The 23,158-nt window shown below is 44.2% G+C and overlaps 1 protein-coding gene across 1 annotated transcript in view; it reads right to left on the bottom strand.

Annotated features, from left to right (window-relative positions):
- Positions 1–23,158, bottom strand: part of obscnb (obscurin, cytoskeletal calmodulin and titin-interacting RhoGEF b) — an 821,414-nt gene that overhangs the window by 634,140 nt on the left and 164,116 nt on the right. Inside the window, exons 16-17 of the mRNA XM_060825732.1 lie at positions 14,089–14,364; positions 7,897–8,163 (exon numbers count right to left, since the gene is read on the bottom strand). Of these exons, the coding sequence (XP_060681715.1) occupies positions 7,897–8,163; positions 14,089–14,364 (543 nt within the window). The remainder of the gene's footprint in view (positions 1–7,896; positions 8,164–14,088; positions 14,365–23,158) is intronic.

Raw genomic sequence — 23,158 nt, 5'->3', positions numbered from 1 at the left:
TATTATGAAAGAGGAAAAATACAAGACAAAGGAATAAACACAAACTAGCCATGAGTTCGGACTTGTTTTTAATTCTTTCATGGAATGTAGATGAACATTTGTCACTAATTCTCAATTAAACCTGAACTGATAACTGGTGCCATTTCAGAGAGCATTTACGAATTAACACATTGTTGTTGATCTAGAGTCACATATACTGCAATCCTGCTAAGGACAGCAAATTCCCTTCCCCAGAGGCATCGGTGAAACAAATGGATTTTTCAACAATCATTAACTGGTTGTCATTAGAAAATGGTTTACTTTATTTCAGATTTTTAATTAATTTAATTTTAATTAATTAATTTGAACAATGCCATCTAGTTCCAGATACCCCACCCAGGAAAAAGACCTTGTGTATTCATCCTATCCAGGTCTCTTATGATTTTAGAAACCTCTATAAGGTCTGGAATCCGTTGCAATGTCCTGCACTGATGCATCGAGTGGACTCGATAGGCCGAATGGCCTTATTTCCATTCCTATTTCTTATGGTCTTATGGTCTAACATGACCTTCCAACTCCTATACTCAATGCACTGACCAATAAAGAAAAGCATACCAAACGCCTTCTCATTATACTATCTATCTGCGACTCTACTTTCAAGGAACTACGAACCTGTACTGCAAGGTCCCTTTGAACAACAGCACACCCCAGGACCTTGCCATTAAGTGTATAAGGGGCAAGATTAGAGCGGTGCTGGAAAAACACAGCAGGTCAGGCAGCATCCGAAGAACAAGAAAATCAATGTAGTGGGCAAAAGCCCTTCATCAGGAATGAGGCAAGGAGCCTCCAGGTGGAGAGATAAATGGGAGGGGGATGGCGTTGGGGAAAAGGTAGCTAAGAGTGTAATAGGTGGATGGATGTAGGGATGAAGGTGATAGGTCGGAGAAGAGGGTGGAGCGGATAGTTGGAAAGGAAGATTGGCAAGTAGGACAGGTCATGAGGATGGTGCTGAGCTGGCAGGTTGGTACCTGGGTAAAGTGGGGGGAGGGGAAATGAGGCAACTGATGAAGTCCACATTGATGCCCTGGGGTTTAAGTGTTCCAAGGCAGAAAATGAGGCATTCTTCTTCCAGGCATTGGGTGGTGAGGGAGTGGCGGTGGAGGAGGCCCAGGACATGCATGTCCTCGACAGAGTGAAATGTTTGGCCTCGGGAGCTGAAATGTTTGGCCATGGGGCACCATTCAACCCCACCGCCCGACACCCGCACCAGTCAACCCCACCGCCCGACACCCGCACCAGTCAACCCTCCTCCACACATCCCTACACCCCCACAATGCTAGTTTAAATCCTCTCAAGCAACTCTCACAAATCTCCCTAACCAGTATATTAATTCTCTTCCAATTCTGGTGCAATTAGTCCTTCTAATACAGGTCACTAGTACCTCAGAAAAGATTCCAAAAATGTGAACCCTTCTCCCCAGATCCTCAGGCACGCATTCATCTGCTCGATCCTCCTATTCGTACCCTCACTAGCTCAAAGCACCGGCAGAAACGTCAAGTACCTCCTTTTAAAATTACAGCCTAACTTTTTATAGTCTCCCTTCAGAATCTCATCCTTTTTCCTTCCCAAGTAATTAGTTCCAATGTGCACAACTGGTCCCTCTCTCTTTTGAGAATATTTTGCTCCCTCTCCATGATATCCTTGATCCTGTCACCAGGGAGGTAACACATCATTCTGTTTTCTCGCTGCCAGCTGCAGAAACATCTGTCTGTGCCTCTGACTAGAGAGTCTCCTACCATAATCTAAATTGCCCGTAGTGTTAGGTGAAGGAGTATATGTAGGGGTATGGGTGGGTTGCGCTTCGGCGGATCGGTGTGGACTTGTTGGGCTGAAGGGCCTGTTTCCACGCTGTAAGTAATCTAATCTAAATAATTGATCACTTGGAACCTGACATACCTCTCATTACATTACAGCCAGTCTCGGTACCAGAAACTTAGCTGTTCGTGCCACATTCCCGAGAGTTCATTAGCTCCTACGTTTTTCAAAACAGCATACTTGCTTCAGATGGGGACAGGCATAGAAGACTCCTGCGCTACCTGCCTCCCTCTCCTACCTTTCCTGACGGTATTTGTTATTTTTTCCCTTCCTATAACTGCCATCCAACACACCCCCATCTCCTGTAAATTCCTCATTGCTTCTAACTGCTGCTCCAACTGATCCATGCGATCTGATAGGATTTGGAACTAAAGACACACCCTGCAGACATAATCATGGAAACTCTCCCACTTCCAACAGGAATAGCACATCACTCTATTAAAGACCATCTTTGCTTCTTAACGATCTACAGACCCAGAAAATAGTGCAGTCTTACTGCTCTAAAAAACACTGCTCCAGGCTAACTTTGTATTTAAAGTTTATGTTTTTAAGATTTAATCGAGAGACAGATCTCAATAAGACAATCACAAAAGAACCCACTCTACTCACTATTGTAGATTTACATTACACTTAAAAATTATGCACTTAGTTTCTGCCATGCTGTGAACTCTCCTACACAGATTCCTCCAAGGTCACCTGTGAATTTCGCTGTTCATTAATTTTTATTAGACACACTCCGATGTCCAGAGATATTTGAATTCAAACAGCAAAGGCAGTAGCTGTGCTGATTCAGTGCAGTGTCAGACAGCTGTGTAGATTTCCTTCTCTGACCACATGGTCGCAGCCCTTGTCTCTCTTCCTCCATTTTAAACTGCGATTGTTTTGATCTTTGCCTGCCAAAGCTCCAAAACCTGGAGGATATTATCTACCTAGACTTCCAAAAGGCCTTTGATTATGTGCTTCATGGGAGGCTGCTGAGTAAGGTGAGGGCCCATGGTGCTCAAGGTGAGCTATTGGCATGGATTAAGGATTGGCTGTCTGGCAGAAGGCAGAGAGTTGGGATAAAAGGTTCTTTATCGGAATGGCAGCTGGTGACAAGTGGGGTCCTTCAGGGTTCAATGTTGGGGCTGCAGCTGTTCACATTATATAATAATGATCTGGATGAAAGGACTGGGGGCATTCTGGCGAAGTTTGCCGATGATATGAAGTTAGGCGGACAGGCAGGTATTTCTGAGAAGTGGGGAGGCTGCTGAAAGATTTAGACAGTTTAGGAGAGTAGTCCAAGAAATGGCTGATGAAATTCAATGTGAGCAAACGCGAGGTCTTGCACTTGGAAAAAAATAATACCGGGATAGACAATTTTCTAAACGGTGAGAAAATTCCTAAAGCCAAAGTACAAAGGGATCTGGGAGTGCTCGTCCAGGATTCTCTAAAGGTCAACTTGCAGGTTGAGTCTGTGATTAAGAAAGCAAATGTAATGTTGTCATTTACCTTAAGAGGATTGGAATGTAAAAGCAGCAATGTGCTTCTGAGACTTCATAAAGCTCTGATTAGGCCCCATTTAGAATACTGTGTCCAGTTTTGGGCACCACACCTCAGGAAGGACATATTGCCACTGCAGCGCGTCCAGCAGAGATTCACACATATAATCCCTGGAATGGTAGGCCTAATATACGATGAACGGCTAAGGATCCTGGGATTGTATGCATGAGAGTTTAGAAGGTTAAGGGGAGATCTAATAGAAACTTAAAAGATAATTCATGGCTTAGAAAGGGTGGATTCTAGGAATTTGTTTCCATCAGGCGGGGATACTAGACCCGTGGGCACAGCCTTAGAATTAAAGGGGGTCAATTTAAAATGAAAATGAGGAGACATTTCTTCAGCCAGACAGTGAATTCATTGCCATAGAGTGCAGTGGAGGCCAGGACGTTAAATGTCTTCAAGGCAAGATTGATACATTCTTAATCTCGCAAGGAATTAAGGGATATGGGGAGAGTGCAGCTAAGTGGCATTGAAATGCCCATCAGCCATGATTGAATAGCAGAGTGGACTCAATGGGCCGCATTGCCTTACTTCCACTCCTATATCTTACAGTCTTATAGTCTTAAAGCAGTAATTACTGCTCCTCGAATTTGAGGAAATCACCTCCAACACCTAAAAAAGCTTTTACAGCCACAACTTTTTTCCCATCCTACATCTTCGATTACCCAGAATAGTCATCTTCCTGTCCCACAGACGCTTTCACACAGCTCCAACACTCTCCTTCCACTTGGACCCATCCTTCTGGCCTTTTACCTGCACTCGATCTGTTCATTGGGAGCTGTTGACGTTACATTGGTCACCTCAATTTCTCTACACCCCTCACTCAATCTAACTAATCTCCCTCCAAACTAACCGCACTCCGTTTGCTTAGATCCAAGCCTGACTTTGTTATTAAGCCTGTCGAAAAGGGTTGTGCTGTTGTAGTCTGGCGTACTGATCTCTACATTGCAGATGTTTGGCACCAGCTCTCAGATACCTCCTCCTATCTTCCCCTGGACCATGACCCCACCATGGCACATCAGGCACTTGTAGCAACCACAGTTATTGAACTCATTTGATCTGACAATCTTCCCCCTCACAGCCTTCAAGCTGATAGTCCCCCAGTCTGATACAGCTCACTTCTAACTCTTTCTGAAAATCCACAAACTGAACTGCCCGGGCAGAGCCATTGTTTCAGCCTGCCCCTGCCCCACAGTACTCATGTCTTCCTACCTTGACTCAGTCTTTTCTCCCCGATCCAGGCTCTGCCCCCATTTATCAATGATTCCTCTGACACTTTAAGCCAGTTTCCAAATTGCCAGTTTGCATGCTCCAGCCACCACCTCTTTACCATGGATGGTCTCAAGGCTCTCCACTTCTTCCTGGAGCCTGAACCATCCCCACCCATCACCACCCACCTCCGCTTAACCAAGCTTTTCTTCACTCTCAACAACTTCTCTCCTCTCATTTTCGTCAGGTCAGAGGGATGTCAGTTATGCCTGTCTGTTAGTGGGGTATGTGGTACATTCCTTGTTCCAGTCCTACTCAGGCCCCCACCCACAATTCTTTCTCCGATATATTGATGATATCATCAGTACAGCTTCCCTCTATTGTCTGGAATTGGAAAGGTTCATCAACTCCACTTCCAATTTCCACCCTGCACTTACTTTCACCTGGTCTATCTCTAACTCTTCCCTTCCTCGACATCTGCTTCCCTTTCTGGGTATAGACTGGGCACTAATATCCAATATAAACCCACCAACTCCCACTGCTACCTCGACTGTACATTCTTGCACCCTGCTTCCTGTAAAGACTATTCTCCCAGTTCCTCTGTCTCTGTCACCTTTGTTCCAAAGAGGCTAACTTCAACAAAGGATCCTCCAAAATATCCTCAACTGAGGATTCTCCAGCTCCGTTGTCGACAAGGTGCTCAACCGGGTTCAACCCAGCTCCCACACATCCACTCACACCCTGTCTCTTCCTTTCCGCAACATCAATAGGGCTTTCCTTATCCTTACCTACCATCCCACCAGCATCCACATCCAAAAGATCATCAACCACCATTTCCATCACCTCCAGTGAGATGCCACCACCAGACACAAATTCTCTCCCTTGTCTGCCTTCTGTAGGCACCTTTTCCTCTGGGATACTCTAGTCCACTCTTCCTTCACTCCCAACAATCTTTCTGCCAACCCCCATTCCCACAGCACCTTCCCATTTACCTCCTCAGTATCCAAGGGACCGAACATACCTTCCAGGTGAAGCAACACTTTACCTGCACTTCTCTCAATCTAGTCTATGCACTCGCTGCTCACAATGTGATCTCCTCTACATTGGGGAAATGAAGCAGAGACTGGGTGACCATTTTGCAGAACATCTAAGTTCCACAAGTCAAAAAGACTTTGAGCTTCCAGTCGCCTGTCACTTTAACACACCAGCCTGTTCCCTGTCCAACATCTCTGTTTCCAGCTTGCTCCAGCAAAGGTCAGCATAAATTAGAAGAACAGCACCTCATTTTCTGCTGGGGGACCCTGCAGGCCCCTGACTTTGATATCAAGTTCAACAATTTTAGGGCCTAAACTCTCCCATGTCCTAGTCCCCTACTCCACACACCAGACCTTGTTATTACGCAGTCTGCCATTATACACTACCTATTGTTAGCCACTAACAGTCTCCATTAACAGCTATTCAACCTCCCAGCCAGATTGTTACACACTCCTTTGTCTGTCCAACTGTAATTCTCTCTTCTCTTCAGGCTCTAGCCTTACATATCATTTACTCCTTACCCCTCCCCCCCCTTATCTTCTGCATATAAACCGCCATTTACCTAGTTACTATCCATTCTGAGGAAGGTCACCGGGCCCAAAATGTTGACTTTGATTTCTCTTAATAGGTGCTGCCAGATCTGCTGAGCTTTTCCAGCAACTTCTGTTTTTGTTTCTGATTTACAGCATCCAGCATTCTTTTGGTTTTTATTTAATATTGAACTCACTGCCACACTTCTTCTAGGCATGCCCAATTTAATAATGTTAGCTTGCTCTCTCTCCACAGATGCTGCCTGACCGGCTATAATTTCCAATTTTTTTTGTTTTCAGTACAGATTCCAGCACCTGCAGCAATTTGCTTCTGTATTGTAGTTAAAAGTACTCTTAGCCCGATGAAGGTTGAGAATGAGGAAATAGTAGTCATGCTGAATGATTATTTTGCTTCAATATTCACAGTAGAAAAGGAGAAAAGCTTAGTGGAAATCCCTTTGGGAAATTTTTGGAATTTATAACCAAGGATAGGATAACTGATCACCTCAAAACAAGACAGTTAATCAGGGAGAATCAGCAAGGTTTCATGAAGATTGGGTCATGCCTGACAAACCTCAAGAGTGTTTTGAGGAAGTGACAAAGGAAGTGGTTAGAGGTGAGTCAATAGATGTTGTTTCCATGGACTTCCAGAAAGTTTTTGATGAAGTCTCAATAAGTAACTGTAAGCTAAGGTGAAAGTCCACAGAGCTGAGGGCAAATTACTAACATAGATAGGAAATTGGTTAAATGGCAGGAAACAGAGATTTGGACAAATGGATACATACCCAAAATTAGATTAGATTCCCTACAGCATGGGAATGGGTCCTTCAGCCCAACAAGTCCACAACGACCTACCGAACAGTAATGCATCCAAACCCATTTCCCTCTGAATGATGTACCTAACATGGCCAATTCACCTAACCTGCACATCTTTTGGACTTTGGGAGGAAACTGGAGTAAACACACACAGGCACAGGGAGAACGTGCAAACTTCACACAATCGCCCAAAAGTGGAATTGAACTCAGGTCCCTGGCGCTGTGAGGAAGCAGTGCTAACCAGTGAGCCACCGTGCCACCCCTTAGCAGGATGTGTATTTTGGTATCCATCAGAAATCTGTGTTGGGGCCTCAATTATTCATAATATTCATTACTCAACATGTCAAAAGCACAAAATATACTTTACATACTTATAACTTATTATCAATATTAATATTAGCCAATGATATCACAAACCACAATTCAATGCAAAAATCGAAACATACTTCATAAAATGTAGCTGATTTAACTTAATGTACATTCCAACTTATCTGTAGGGTTTTTACTTTAAACTTATATTCAGGTAAAAATATAAAATATTTAAAATACTCAACAGAGATTTTATGAAACACCTTGTTTAATATCAGATTTATAGTATTTAATGTTTATATATACTTGGGTTGTACTTTTGCTTTTACCAGTTGAAAATGTATCTGCTTTCTCTTTTTTGATAGAAAACTATTTTCTAAAGAGCACAAAAAGTTATTATACTTTGTTATGCAAAATGCACATTTAGTAAAATGTAACTGATTTTGCAAGATTAAGAACATTAATACCAAATAATTTACAGTAAAATCAGAATCTTCAGCCTGGTGGAAAGGAGGAATGCATAATTTCTTCTGTCAGTAAAATGTTCACTGTGAAAAATTTTAGTTAACTAAGCACATCAAAAACTCAATGAAGTAGTTACCCTTAGCAGTCAATTTAGCAGTTGTAACATCATCCTTTGATTCACACTGATATTCTCCCTCATCCTCAGCAGTTACTTCACAGATGGTCAAGCATCGTTTCTGTCCATCTGCTCGTATTTTTAGTCTTCGGCTTGGTTTGATTTCTGTTCCATTATGCCGCCATAAGACGTCACCCTTTGCTTGATTTAATTCACATATAAGCTCAACTGTTTTACTGCACAGTGCATTTACATTTTCAAGCTTCTTTGTAAACAAGATGGGTAACTCTACGAGGAAAGCATAATTTCAGTAAGTACCAATTTGAGCTTTTTTAAAAAAATAATAACTATTTCTCTAAGGTTACTACCCTACGACTTACAATATCAAATGAAAAGCCCAAGGGAGGAAACATAGAATATAGAACATAAGACATGACAGTGCAGTACACGCCCTTCGGCCCTCGATGTTGTGCTGACCTGTGAAACCCAAATGAAGCCCATCTAACCTACATTATTCAATTACCATTCATATATTTATCCAATTACCATTTAAAGTGCCCTTAAAGTTGGCAAGTCTACAACTGTTGCAGGCACAGTATTCCACACCATCACTACTCTCACGGTAAAGAACCTACCCCTGACATCTGTCCTATATCTATCACCCCTCAATTTAAAGCTATGCCCCCTCGTGCTAGCCATCACCATCCGAGGAAAAAGGCTCTCAGTCCCCATCCTATCTAATCTTCTGATCATTTGTATGTCTCTATTAAGTCATCTCTTCACCTCTTCTCTCTTAACAAAAACAGCCTCAAGTCCCTCAACCTTTCCTCATAACACCTTCCCTCTATACCAGGCAACATCTTGGTAAATCTCCTCTGCACCCTTTCCAATGCATCCACATCCTTCCTATAATGCAGTGACCAGAACTGAACACAAAATTCTAACTGCGGCCGCACCAGAATTTTGTACAACTGCAACATAACCTCATGTTCCAAAACTCAATCCCTCTACCAATAAAAGCTAACACACCATGCATCCTCCTAACAACCCTATCAACCTGAGTGGCAACTTTCAGGAATCTATGCACAAAGACACAGAGATCTCTCTGCTCATCCACACTACCAAGAATCTTACCATTAGCTAAGTACTCTTTACTTTTGTTGCTCTTTCCAAAGTAAATCACCTCACACTTTTCTGCATTAAATTCTATTTGCCACTTCTCAGCCCAGCTCTGTAGCTTATCTATGTCCCTCTGTAACCTGCAACATCCTTCAGCACTGTCCACAACTCCACCGACTTCAGTGTCATCGGCAAATTTACTAACTCATCCTTCTACGCCCTCATCCAGATCATTCATAAAAATGACAAACAGAAGTGGCACCAAAACAGATCCTTGCGGTACACACTAGTAACTGAACTGCAGAATGAACATTTCCCATCAACCACCACCCTCTGTCTTCTTTCAGCTAGCCAATTTCTGATCCAAACTGCTAAATCACCCTCAATCCCATGCCTCCACAATTTCTGCAAAAGCCTACCATGGGGAACCTTATCAAACACTTTACTGAATTCAACCGCTTTACACTTATCCACCTGTTTAGTCATCTTCTCAAAGAACTCAATAAGGTTTGTGAGGCACGATCTGCCCTTCACAAAACCGTGCTGACTATCCCTAATCAAATGATTCCTTTCTAGATGATTATAAATCCTATCTCTTATGATCCTTTCCAACACTTTACACACAACGGAAGTAAGGCTCACTGGTCTATAATTACCAAGGTTGTCTCTACTCCCCTTCTTGAACAAGGGGACATTTGCTATCCTCCAGTCTTCTGGCACTATTCCTGTAGACAATGATGACATAAAGGTAAAAGTCAAAGGATCTGCAATCTCCTCCCTGGTTTCCCAGTTAGTCCCAGGATAAATCCCATCCGGCCCAGGGGACCTAATCTATTATCACACTATCCAGAATTACTAACATTTCCTCCTTGTGAATCTCAATCCCAACTAAACTAGTAGCCTGTATCTCAGTATTCTCCTCGACAACATTGTCTTTTTCCTGTGTGAATACTGACGAAAAATACTCATTTAGTGCCCTTCTATCTCTTCAGATTCCACGCATAACTTCCCACTACTGTCCTTGATTGGCACTAATCTTATTCATGTCATTCTTTTATTCCTGACATACCCATAGAAAGCTTTAGGATTTTCCTTGATCTTACCTGCCAAAGACTTCTCATGTCCCCTCCTGGCTCTTCTTAGATTTTTCTTTAGATCCCTCCTGGTTGACCTGTAACTCAAGCGCCCTAACTGAGCCTTTACAACTCATCTTTACATAAGCCTGCTTCTTCCTCTTGAAGAGATTCAACTTCTCTAGTAAACCACGGCTCCCACACTCAACCACTTCCTCCCTGCCTGACAGGTACATACTTGTCAAGTACCTGCAGTAGCTGCTCCTTGAACAAGCTCCACATTTCAATTGTGCCCATCCCCTGCAGTTCCTTCCCCATTATATGCATCCTAAAACCTGCCTAATCGCATTATAATTGCTTTTCCCCCAGCTGTAACTCTTGCCCTGCGGTACATACCTATCCTTTTCCATCGTTCAAATAAACGTAACCAAATTGTGGTCATTATCATCAAAGTGCTCACCTACTCCAAATCTAACACCTGGCCTGGTTCAGTACCCAGTACCAAATCCAATATGGCATCACCCCTTCTTGGCCTATCTACATATGGTTGAAAATGTGTTGCTGGAAAAGCGCAGCAGGTCAGGCAGCATCCAAGGAGCAGGAGAATTGACGTTTCAGGCATGAGCCCTTCTTGGTCGGCCGGGGCAGTCAGGTTTGTGGATTTTGGGCAGGAAGTAGAAACGGGCGGTGCGGGGTTGTGGGACTATGAGGTTGGAGGCGGTAGATGGGAGATCCCCTGAGGTGATGAGGTTATGGATGGTCTGGGAGATGATGGTTTGGTGGTGGGAGGTGGGGTCATGGTCAAGTGGTCAGTGGGAGAAGATGTCCGCGAGCTGGCGTTTAGCCTCAGCTGTGTAAAGGTCAGTGCGTCAAACTACTACCGCGCCTCCCTTGTCTGCCGGTTTGATAGTGAGGTTGCGGTCGGAACGGAGGGAGCGGAGGGCTGCACGTTCCGAGGGTGAGAGGTTGGAGTGGGTGAGAGGGGTGGAGAGGTTAAGGCGATTAATGTCGCGGCGGCAGTTGGCTATGAAGAGATCGAGGGCAGGTAAGAGGCCAGCACGGGGTGTCCAGATGGATGGGGTGTGTTGGAGGCGGGAGAAGGGGTCGTCAGAGGGTGGGCGAGAATTCTGGTTGAAGAAGTAGGTGCGGAGGCGAAGGAAGCAGAAGAATTGTTCGATGTCTCGCCGCGTGTTGGACTTGTTAATCGGAGAGCATCGGGGGATGAAGGTGAGTCCTCTGCTGAGGACTGACCTTTCATTCTCAGAGAGGGGGAGGTCTGGAGGGATGGTGAAAACACAGCAGGGCTGGGAGCTAGGACCTGGTGTGGGGCTGGAGCTGGGAGTGGGGGCGGGGTTGGGTGTGGGGGCGGGGACGGAGATCGGTGTGGGGGCGGGGTTAGGCATGCGGGTGGAGATTGGCGTGGGGGCGGAGTTAGGTGTGGTGACGGAGATCGGCGTGGGGGCGGAGACGCATACGGTGTGGTGGTTGTGCAAGTGAGTGGTGCCACTGGGGGCGGAAGTGGCTGCGGCAACAGCAACCCAGGGGGCGGAAGTGGCTGTGGCGACGGCAGAAACGGTGTTGTTCCCGACAACCGTGGACCCCGCGGAGGCCGCGAATCTGTCGGCGATGGTCTTCCTGGTGATCGTGGAGGCGGTTGTCTGGACGGCGATCGCCCTCACTTTGCTCCCTTTCTCCTATCTACATATGGTGTCAGAAAACCCTCCTGCACATATTGGACAAAAGCTGACCTATCTAAAGTATCTGAAGTATTCCCAGTCAATATTTGGAAAGTTAAAAGCTGTCATAGCAACTATCCTGTCACTCTCACTCCTATCAAGTTTCATCTTTGTTATCCTATCCTCTCCGTCTCTGGAACTCTTTGGAGGCCTATAGAAAACTCCCAAAAGGGTAACCTCTCCCTTCCTGTTTCTAAACTCAGCCCATACTATTTCAGTAGACAAGCCCTCATCAAACGTCCTTTCTGCCAATACTGTCCTTGAATAACAATGCCACACCTCTTTTACCACTTTCCCTGTTCCTACTGAAACATCTAAACCCCAGAACCTACAATAATCATTCTAGGTCCTGCTCTGGCCACGTATCCAAAATGGCCACACGATCGAGGTCCCAGGTACCAACCCATGCTGCAAGTTCACCCACCTTATTCCAGATGCTCCTGACGTTGAAGTAGACACACTTCAAACCACCTTCCTGCTGGCTTGAAACCTTATTCACAACCTCAGTACTCTCCTGTACACTGGAGCTACAATTCAGGTTCCCATTCCCCTGCTGACTTAAACTCTCCTGAAGAGCACTAGCAAATTCCACTCCCCCCACCCCCTCCCCCCGTCTCAGGATTTGGACCATCCCGTTTGTTGAAGTTCCACCTATACCAGAATGAGTCCCAATTATCCAGGTATCTGAATCCCTCCCTCCTGCACCATTCGTGTAGCCACGTGTTCAAAAATTCTCTCTCCCTATTCTTGCCTTACACCTCCACCCTTGAACCCCACCCCTCCAATTGCAATAAGGACAAAATACCACCCCCAGGTCCTCACCTTTCACGCACTAATCTCTAGATACATCGCATCATCCTCCATCATTTCCGTCACTTACAAACAGATCCCACCAACAGGGATATATTTCCCTCCCCACCCCATCTGCGTTCTGGAGAGACCATTCTGTCCATGACTCCCTTGTTCGGACCACGCCCCTACACCAACCCACCTTCCATTCCTGGCACCTTCCCCTGCCACTGCAAGAAGTGTAAAACCTGCACCCATACCTGTCCCCTCACCTCTGTCCAAAACTCCAAAGTATCCTTCTACATCCAACAGAGATTTACCTGTACTTCCACATTCATGAATTGTGTCCATCACTCTCGATGCGGTCTCCTTTACATTGGTCAGATAGGATGCCAACTTGCAGAACATTTTCGAGTAAAAAATGAGGTCTGCAGATGCTGGAGATCACAGCTGCAAATGTGTTGCTGGTCAATTGCAGAACATTTAACAGACCACCTCTGGGATGCATGCACTAAACAACCCCACCGCCCTGTGGCCAAACACTTTAACTCCCCCTCCACGTTGGACATGCAAATCCAGGGCCTCCTCCATCACTAAACTCTAGCCACCCAACGTCTGGAGGAAGAATGCTTCATCTTCCACTTGGGATCCTCCAACCACATGGGATCAATGCAGATTTCACCAGTTTCCTCATTTCCCCTTGCCCCACCTTATCCAAGATCCAACTTCCAACTCAGCACCGTTCTCTTGAACTGTCCCTACCTGTCCATCTTCCTTCCTACCTATCCACTCCACCTTCCTCTCTGACCTATCACCTCATCCCCACCTTCATCTATCGCATTCCCAGCTACCTACTCCCCAGACCCACTACCCTCCCATTTATCTCTCAGACCCCTTGGGTCACCCCTCATTCCTGATGAAGAGGTAATGCTCAAAACATCGATTTTACTGCTCCTTGGATGCTGCCTGACCGGCTGTGCTTTTCCAGCATCACACTCTTTGAATCTGATCTCTAGCATCTGCAGCCCTCACTTTCTATGCAGGATTGAGTCTTCACACAGTAAAGATTAATATGTTGAGACAAGCATTTTGGGCGGGACGGTGGCAAGGTGATTAGCACTGTTGCCTCTCAGTGCCAGGGATCCGGATTCAATTCTAATCTCAAACAACTGTTTTGTGTAGAGTTTGCACATTCTCCCCATGTCTGCATATATTTCCACTGGGTGCTCCGGTTTCCTCCGCAGCGCAGAATGGGCAAGTTTGATGGATTTGCCATCCTAAATTGTCCCGTAGTAACTAGGGACATGCAGGCTAGGTGGATTCAGCCATGGGGTTTCAGGGATGGGAGGAAAGAGAGTCTGGGTGGAATGTTCTTTGGATGGGTCAGTTTAGACTTGACGGGCTGAATGGCCTGTGTCTGCACTGTAGGAACTCTATGATTCTATGATTTAGTAAAGGGATGACAAATACTGAGATCTTCTTGGATTGTTACTAACCTGTAACCTGAATGGCAAAGGTCAATTTTTCTTTATCTGCTTCACATACGTATTCACCGCCATCTTTTGGCTCCACATTCTCAATGATAAGCTTGCAAATTTTGCCATGGGATTCAATTTTCCATTTTTTACTCGAACTGAGAAGTTTTCCATTTCTAAACCATCTGACTTCAGTTTTGGAATCTGACACTTCACAGCTAAGACTTGCATTCTCTGACTTTTGAACTTTCACAACCTTCTGAACTGCATCTTTATTAGCAAATCTTGATTCCAATTCTACAATGAAGGAAAATCCAGTTAGTACACCAGTATGAATGCGCAAAAATACCACTAACCATTGAGATTTTGCAGTCATACTCCTAACTTTGAGACATGTGTAGCATCACGTCCCACCTGACCTCGAAGTGTATCATAAGCTGTTCAACCACGTTGATCAAAAGTATTAAATATACCATGGATTTCAACTCAAACTTATCAAAGCATTCATGAGGGTTGGAGGAATGAATGTGGGTGGGTCACTCTTTGGAGGGTTGAAGAGCCTATTTCCACACTGTCAGGATTCTTCTAAAAAAAACATTACCTTAGACAAAGGAATTCAGGAAAAGTTCCAGACTAAACATATTTGAGTCATTTCTGATAAGCAATAGCATTACAAATGTTCTTAGGGAGAATATTCCTGGGAATATATCGAGGGAAGTTATTTGTGTGGAACTGAGAAATAAGAAAGGGATTATCACCTGATTGAGATTGTATTAAATAGCCGCTAATGGTTAGAGGAAAATTGAGAAACAAATTTATAAGGAGATCTCAGTTATCTGTAAGAATAATAAGAGTGATTACAGTAGGGGATTTTAACTTTCCGAACAAGACTGGGACTGCCATAGTGTTAATGGTTTAAATGGAGAGGAATTTGTTAAGGGTGTACAAGAAATTTTTCTGATTCAGTATGTAAATGTACCTACCAGATAAGGTGCAAAACTTGACTTACTCTTGGGAAATAAGGCAGGGTAGGTGACCGAGGCGTCAGTGGGGGAGCACTTTGGAGCCAGTGACAATGAACCTGTTAGTTTTAAAATTCCTGAGATGCTGCCTAACCTGCTGTGCTTTGACCAGCAACACATTTGCAGCTGTGATCTCCAGCATCTGCAGACCTCATTTTTTACTTAAAATAGTGATGGAAAAGGTTAGGCTAGATCTAAAAGTTGAAGTTTTAAATTGGTGCAAGGCCAATTTTGATGGTCATGATTTGGAGATGCCGGTGTTGGACTGGGGTGTACAAAGTTAAAAATCACATAATACCAGGTAATAGTCCAACAGGTTTAATTGGAAGCACACTAGCTTTCGAAAGAACTTGGGCAAGAACTTAGGTATTAGGCAAGAACTTTCAAAAGCTGACTGGGGGCAGATGTTCACAGATAAAGGGTCAGCTGGAAAATTTGAAGCTTTCCGAAATAAAATAACGAGAGTCCAGAGACAGTATATTCCCTGTTAGGGTGAAAGGAAAGGGTGGTAGGTCCAGGGAATGCTGAATGAGTCATAGCGAAGTACAGCAAGGAAACAGACCCTTCAGTCCAACTTGTCCATGCCGACCAGATATCCCAAACCAATCTAGCCCCACCTGTCAGCAGAGAAATTGAGGTTTTGGTGAAAAAGAAGGAAGCATATGTCAGATATAGGCAAGATCGATCAAGTGAATCCTGAGAAGAGTATAAAGGCAGTAGGAGTAAACTTAAGAGTGAAATCAGGAGGGCAAAAAGGTAACATGAGACAGCTTTGGCAATAGAGTTAAGGAGAATCCAAAGGGTTTTTATAAATACATTAAGGTCAAAAGGTTAACAAGGGAGAAAATGGAGACCCTCAAAGATCACCAAGGCAGCCTATTTGTGGAGCCGCAGGACATGTGGGAGATACTAAAAGAGTATTTTGCATCAGTGTTTACTGTAGAGGAGGGCATGGAAGATATAGAATGTAGGGAAATAGATGGTGACAACTTGAAAAATGTCCATTTTACAGTGGAAGAGGTGCCGGATGTCTTGAAACGCATAAGAATGGATAAATCCCTGATAAGGTGTAGCCTAGAACTCTGTGGGAAGTTGGGGAAGTAATTGTACGGCCTCTTGCTGAGATATTTGTATCATCGATAGTGACACGTGAGATGCCAGAAGACTGGAGGTTGGCTAACATGGTGCCACTATTTAAGAAGGTGGTAAGGAAAAGCCAGGGAACTACAGATTGGTCAGCCTGATAGCGGTGGTGGGCAAGTTGTTGGAGGGAATTCTGAGGGACAGTATGTATTTGGAAAGGCAAGACTGATTTGGTATAGTCAACATGGCACTCTGGGTGGGAAATCATGTCTCACGAATGTGATAGAGTTTTTTCAGTAAGTAACAAAGTGATTTGATGAGGGCAGAGCGGTGGACGCAATCAATATAGACTTCGGTAAGGCATTCAACAAGGTTCCTCATGGGAGACAGATTAGCAAAGTTACATCTCATGGGAAACAGGAAGAACTACCATTTGGAGACAGACTTAGCACAAAGGTAGAAGACAGAGGGTGATGATGGAGGATTGCTTTTCAGACGGGAGGCTTGTGACCAGAGGTCTGCCACAAGAATCAGTGCTAGGTCCACTACTTTTCGTCATTTATATAAATGATTTGGATATGAACGTAGGAGGTGCAGTTAGTAAGTTTGCAGATGACACCAAACCTGGAGGTGTATGGACAGCGAAGAAGTGGGAGTGGGAAGTTGTGCAGGAGTCCAAAGAGATAGGGGAGGTACTAAATGAATATTTTTTGTCAGTATTCATACTGGAAAAAGACAATGTTATCAAGACTACTGAGACACAGGCTATGAGATTTAACTGAGGATTCTCTGAGAAGCTAGGGAGGAGATTGCAGAGCCTTTGGCTTTTACCTTTATGTTGTCAATGACAGAAAAGTAGTACCAGAAGATTGGAGAATAGCAAATGTTGTCCCCTTGTTCAAGAAGGGGAGTAGAGACAACTTTGGTAATAATAGACCATTGACCCTTACTTCAGTTGTGGATAAAATGTTGGAAAGAATTATGAGAGATAGGATTTATAATCATCTAGAAAGGAATCATTTGATTAGGAATAGTCAACACGGTTTTGTGAAGGGTACATTGTGCCTCACAAACCTCACTGAGTTCTTTGAGAAGATGAATAAACAGGTGGATGAGAGTAAAGCAGTTGATGTGGTGCATATGGATTTCAGTTGAGAATGTGGTGCTGGCAAAGAACAGCAGATCAGGCAGCATCCGAAGATCATTAGAATTGACATTTTGGACATAAGCCCTTCATCAGGAATTTGTTGATTTTCCTCCTCATCAGATGCTGCCTGACCTACTGTGCTTTTCCAGCACCACACTCTCAAATCTGATCTCCAGCATCTGCAGTCCTCACTTTCTCTTCTATATGGATTTCAGTAAAGCATTTAATAAGGTTCCCCATGGAAGGCTATTGCAGGAAATACAGAGGCATGGGATTGAGGGTGATTTAGCGGTTTGGATCAGAAATTGGCTAGGTGATGGTGGTTAGCTAGCTGGTGATGGTTGATGGGAAATGTTAACCCTGGAGTTCAGTTAACACTGGTGAACCACAAGGATTGATTATAAGGCCATTGCTATTTATCACTTACATAAATGAACTGGATGAGGGCGTAGAAAGATGGGTTAGTAAATTTGCGGATGACACTAAGGTTGGTGGAGTTGTGGATAGTGCGAAGGATGTTGCAGTTTACAGAGGGACATCAATAAGCTGCACAGCTGGGCTGAGAGGTGGCAAATGGAATTTCATGTGGAAAAGTGTGAGGTGATTCACTTTGGAAGGATTAACAGGAACAAAGAGTACTGGGATAATGGTAAGATTGTTGGCAGTGTCAATGAGCAGAGAGATCTCAGTGTCTGTGTACATAGATCCCTGAAAGCTGCCACCAGGTTGATAGGGTTGTGAAGGCAGCACACAGTATGTTCGCTTTTATTGGTAAAGGGATTGAGTTTCCGAGCCATGAGGTCATGCTGCAGCTATACAAAACTCTTGTGCGGCCACACTTGGAGTATTGTGTAGATTTCTGGTCACTGCATTATAGGAACGATGTGGAAGCTTTGGAAAGGGTGCAGAGAGGATTTACTAGGACGTTGCCTGGTATAGAGGAAAGGTCTTATGAGGAATGGTTGATGGACTTGAGGCTGTTTTTGTTAGAGAGAAGAAGGTTGAGAGGTGATTTAATTGAGACATATAAGATAATGAAAGGGTTAGATAGAGTGGACAGTGAGTGTCTTTTTCCTCAGATGGTGATGGCTAGCACAACGGGACATAGCTACAAATTGAGGGGAGATATATAAAGGACAGATGTCAGAGGGAGTTGCTTTACTCTGAGAGTAGTGGAGGCATGGAATGCCCTGCCTGCAACAGCAGTAGGCTCGCCAACATTAAGGGCATTTAAATAGTCATTGGATAGACATTTGGATGAAAATGGAAAAGTGTAGGTTAGATGGGATTCATATTGATTCCACAGGATGTGCACAATGTTGAGGGCCGAAGGACCGGTGCTGCGCTATAATGCGCTATATTCTATGCAGCATAACGGGATCTTGATCAGATGGGTCAATGGGCTGAGGAATGGCAGATGGCGTTTAATTTAGATAAATGCGAGGTGCTGCATTTTGGAAAAGCAACCCTTAGCAGGACCTATACAGTTAATGGTAAAGTCCTAGGGAGTGTTGCTGAACAAAGAGACCTTAGAGTGCAGGTTTATAGCTGCTTGAAAGTAGAGTTGCAGTTAGATAGGATAGTGAAGAAGGTGTTTGGTGTGCTTTCCTTTATTGGTCAGAGTATTGAGTACAGGAGTTGGGAGATCATGTTGCAGCTGTACAGGACATTGGTTAGGCCACTGGTGGAATATTGCGTGCAATTCTGATCTCAGTCTCCAAAGGATGTTAAAAATGTGTTGCTGGAAAAGAGCAGCAGGTCAGGCAGCATCCAAAGAGCAGGAGAATCGACATTTCGGGCATGAGCCCTTCTTCTCCTGCTCTTTGGATACTGCCTGACCTGCTGTGCTTTTCCAGCAACACATTTTCAGCTCTGATCTCCAGCATCTGCAGTCCTCACTTTCTTCTCCAAAGGATGTTGCCAGGGTTGGAGGATTTGAGCTATTGGAAGAGGCTGAACAGGCTGGGGCTGTTTTCCCTGGAACGTTGGAGTCTGAGGGGTGACCTTATAGAGGTTTACAAAATTATGAGGGGTATGGATAGGGTAAATAGACAAAGTCTTTTCGGGGAGTCCAGACTAGAAGACATAGGTTTAGGGTGAGAGGGGAAAGATATAAAAGAGACCTGAGGGGCAACTTTTTCACAGGGGGAGGTACATGTATGGAATGAGCTCCCAGAGGAAGTGTGGAGGCTGGTACAATTGCAACATTTAAGAGGCATTTGGATGGGTATATGAATAGACGGGTTTGGAGGGATATGGGCAGGGATCTGGCAGGTGGGACTAGATTTGGTTGGGATATCTGGCCGACATGAACGGATTGGACCGAAGGGTCTGTTTCTATGCTGTAAATCTATGACTCTATGACCCTGTTTCACCCATATCCCTCAGAATGCTTCTTGTTCATAAACTCATCCAGACGCTTTTTAAAGGTTGTAATTTTATCTTCAGTTGATTTGTTTAATAAACATCTTTCTTATTGCTAAAACCAAATCTTCAACATTGCATGTTAATGTTTCATTGAGAGACCACATTGTTAAAACCAAAACAAAACAGAATCTGATCTGTCAATCAGCCAGATTTCAGTCTGGGATTTGACATGTCTAGTATAACATTGACTGGGATTATAACAATGTCAAGAAATATCTTCTCCCAGAAGTTAAAAATCACACAACATTTTGTTACAGTCTAACAGATTAATTTGGAAGTAGTAGCTTTCATAGTGCTGCTCCTTTATCAGGTAAGTAGTGGGGCAAGATCATAAAATATGGAATTTATAGCAAAAGATCACAGTTTCATGCAAGTAAAACAATATATTGAAAAAAACTAGATTGCTGTTGAGTTTTTCATCTTTTAGTTGCAGGTTTTGGTTCATTAATATGTAAACCCAGAATTTCTTTTAAGTCATGTTCTCAAGGAAAACTGACATCTCAGAACAGACATTGTATTAACGATGTGAGGTTAGAGTCTGCCTCTATCCCAATCTTGAATCAGAGTGGTTCTTTTCCCAAAGTAGACAGTTATAAAATGTTACATGGATTGACTGCCTGCATTGGCTGCTTGCTATTGTATGGCACGTGAGCATGAATGCGCATGAGAGAGTGTATGTTTGCATGTGTGCATGCTTGGTAGAGTATGTGCATGAGTGTGATGGATTATAAGCCTGTGAGAGAGTGTGCGTGGGTGTGAGTGTGGGGGGTGTATGTGTGTGTGTCTGAGAAAAAGCATGTGTATGACACAGAGTCTGCATGAGTGTGTATATGAGTGTGTGTGCATGTGTGTGTGAAGAGTGTACAGTGTAGTGGGGTCACCTGTAGTGTGACATGAACCCAAGGTCCAAGTTGAGGCCATTCTCATGGGTACCAAACTTGGCTATCAGCCTCTGCGGCTACTCTGCGGTGTTGCAAATTCTGAAGTCTGCCTTGGAGGAATGGTCACCCAAAGATCCGAGGCCAAATGTCCCTGACTTCTGAAATGTTCCTTCGGGGAACAATACAGAGTGACCAAGCAGAGGTGGTACACATGAGAATGGCCTCAACTTGGACCTTGGGATCATGTCACACTACAGGTGACCCCACTACATTGTACACTCTTCACACACACATGCACACACACTCATATACACACTCACGCAGACTCTGTGTCATACACATGCTTTTTCTCAGACACACACACATACACCCCTGGGACCCTGGGTTCATGACACTCTACAGATGACCCCACTAATCTGCACGCACGCGCACACACACACACACACACACAGACTTATAGGTGTGTATTTCCATTTTCAGAATTGTATTTGCAGATACATTAATTTTTGCTCAAAAAGCATCCATGCAGGCAATCAATCCATATAACATGATGTAAATTCCTACTTTGGAAACAGAACCATTCTGACTCAAGTTTGGGATACAGACAGACTCTAACCTCACACCTTTAATACATTGGTTAAAGGAAATTACTGCAGATGCTGGAATCTGAAACCAAAAGAGAAAGTGGGGGAAAATCTCAGCAGGTCTGGCAGCTGACAAAGGGTCAGTTAGACTTGAAACGTCAGCTCTTTTCTCTCCTTACAGATAGCCGATAGACAAAAGACAATAGGTGCACCGCCATTCAGCCCGTCAAGCCTGCACCGCCATTCAATATGATCATGGCTGATCATTCCTAATCAGTATCCGCTTCCTGCCTTATCTCCATGATTCCACTATCTTTGAGAGCTCAATCCAACTCTTTCTTAAATTAATCCAGAGACTAGGCCTCCACTGCCCTCTGGGGCAGAGCATTCCACACAGCCACCACTCTCTGGGTGAAGAAGTTTCTCCTCATCTGTGTCCTAAATGGTCAACCCCGTATTTTTAAGCTGTGTCCTCTGGTTCAACACTCAGCCATCAGAGGGAACATGTTTCCTGCTGCCAGAGTGTCTAATCCTTTCATCATCTTATATGTCTCAATCAGATCCCCTCTCAGTCTTCTAAACTCAAAGGTATGCAGGCCCAGTCGCGTCAGTCTTTCAGTGTAAGGTAATCCCGCCATTCCAGGAATTGACCTCATGAACCTGTGCTGCACTCCCTCAATAGCCAGAATTTCTTTCCTCAAAGTTGGAGACCAGAACTGCACACAGTACTCCAGGTGTGGTCTCACCAGGGCCCTGTACAGCTGCAGAAGCACCTCTTTGCTTCTATGCTCAATCCCTCTTGTTATGAAGGCCAGCATGCTATTTGCCTTCTTCACTACCTGCTGTACCTGCAAGCTTGCCTTCATTGACTGGTGTACAAGAACACCCAGATCTCTCTGTACTGCCCCTTTACCTAAATTAATTCCATTGAGGTAATAATCTGCCTTCCTGTTCTTGCCACCAAAGTGGATAAACATACATTTATCCACATTAAACTGCATCTATCATGCATTTGCCCATTCACCTAACTTGTCCAGGTCACCCTGTAATCTCCTAACATCCTCATCACATTTCACCCTGCCACCCAGCTTTGTATCATCAGCAAATATGCTAATGTTATTGCTGATACCATCTTCTATATCATTAACATATATTGTAAAAAGCTGCGGTCCCAGCACGGATCCCTGCGGTACCCCACTGGTCACTGCCTGCCATTCCGAAATGGAGCCGTTTATCACTACCCTTTGTTTCCTATCAGCCAACCAATTTTCAATCCAATCTAGTACTTTGCGCCCAATACCATGCGCCCTAAGTTTACTCACTAACCTCCTGTGTGGGACTTTATCAAAAGATTTCTGAAAGTCCAGGTACACTACATCTACTGGATCTCCCTCATCCATCTTCAGAGTTACATCCTCAAAAAAGTCAAGAAGATTAGTCAAGCACCCCTTCATAAATCCATGCTGACTCTGTCCTATCCTGTTACTACTCTCCAGATGTGCCGTAATCTCATCCTTTATAATAGGCTCCAGCATCTTTCCCACCACTGAGGTCAGACTAACTGGTCAATAATTTCCTGCTTTCTCTCTCCCACCTTTCTTAAAAAGTGGTATAACATTAGCCACTCTCCAATCCTCAGGAACCGATCCCGAATCTATCAAATTCTGGAAAATAATCACCAACCCATACACGATTTCCCGAGCCACCCCCTTCAGTACCCTGGGATGTAGACCATCAGGCCCCAGAGACTTATCAAACTTCAGACCTAACAGTCTCTCCAACATCAAATCCTGGCAAATACAGATTCCTTTAAGTTCAGGTCCTTCAGTCACTGTTACCTCAGGGAGATTGCTTGTGTCTTCCCAGTGAACACAGATCTGAAGTACCCATTTAATTCTTCTGCCATTTCTTTGTTCCCCGCAATATATTTCCCTGCTACTGTCTTCA

The sequence above is a fragment of the Hemiscyllium ocellatum genome, chromosome 5 (assembly GCF_020745735.1).
Source record: "Hemiscyllium ocellatum isolate sHemOce1 chromosome 5, sHemOce1.pat.X.cur, whole genome shotgun sequence".
Classification (NCBI taxonomy): Eukaryota; Metazoa; Chordata; class Chondrichthyes; order Orectolobiformes; family Hemiscylliidae; genus Hemiscyllium; species Hemiscyllium ocellatum.
Note: the sequence above shows the minus strand (reverse complement) of the source record. Positions and strands in the feature narration are given on the sequence as shown.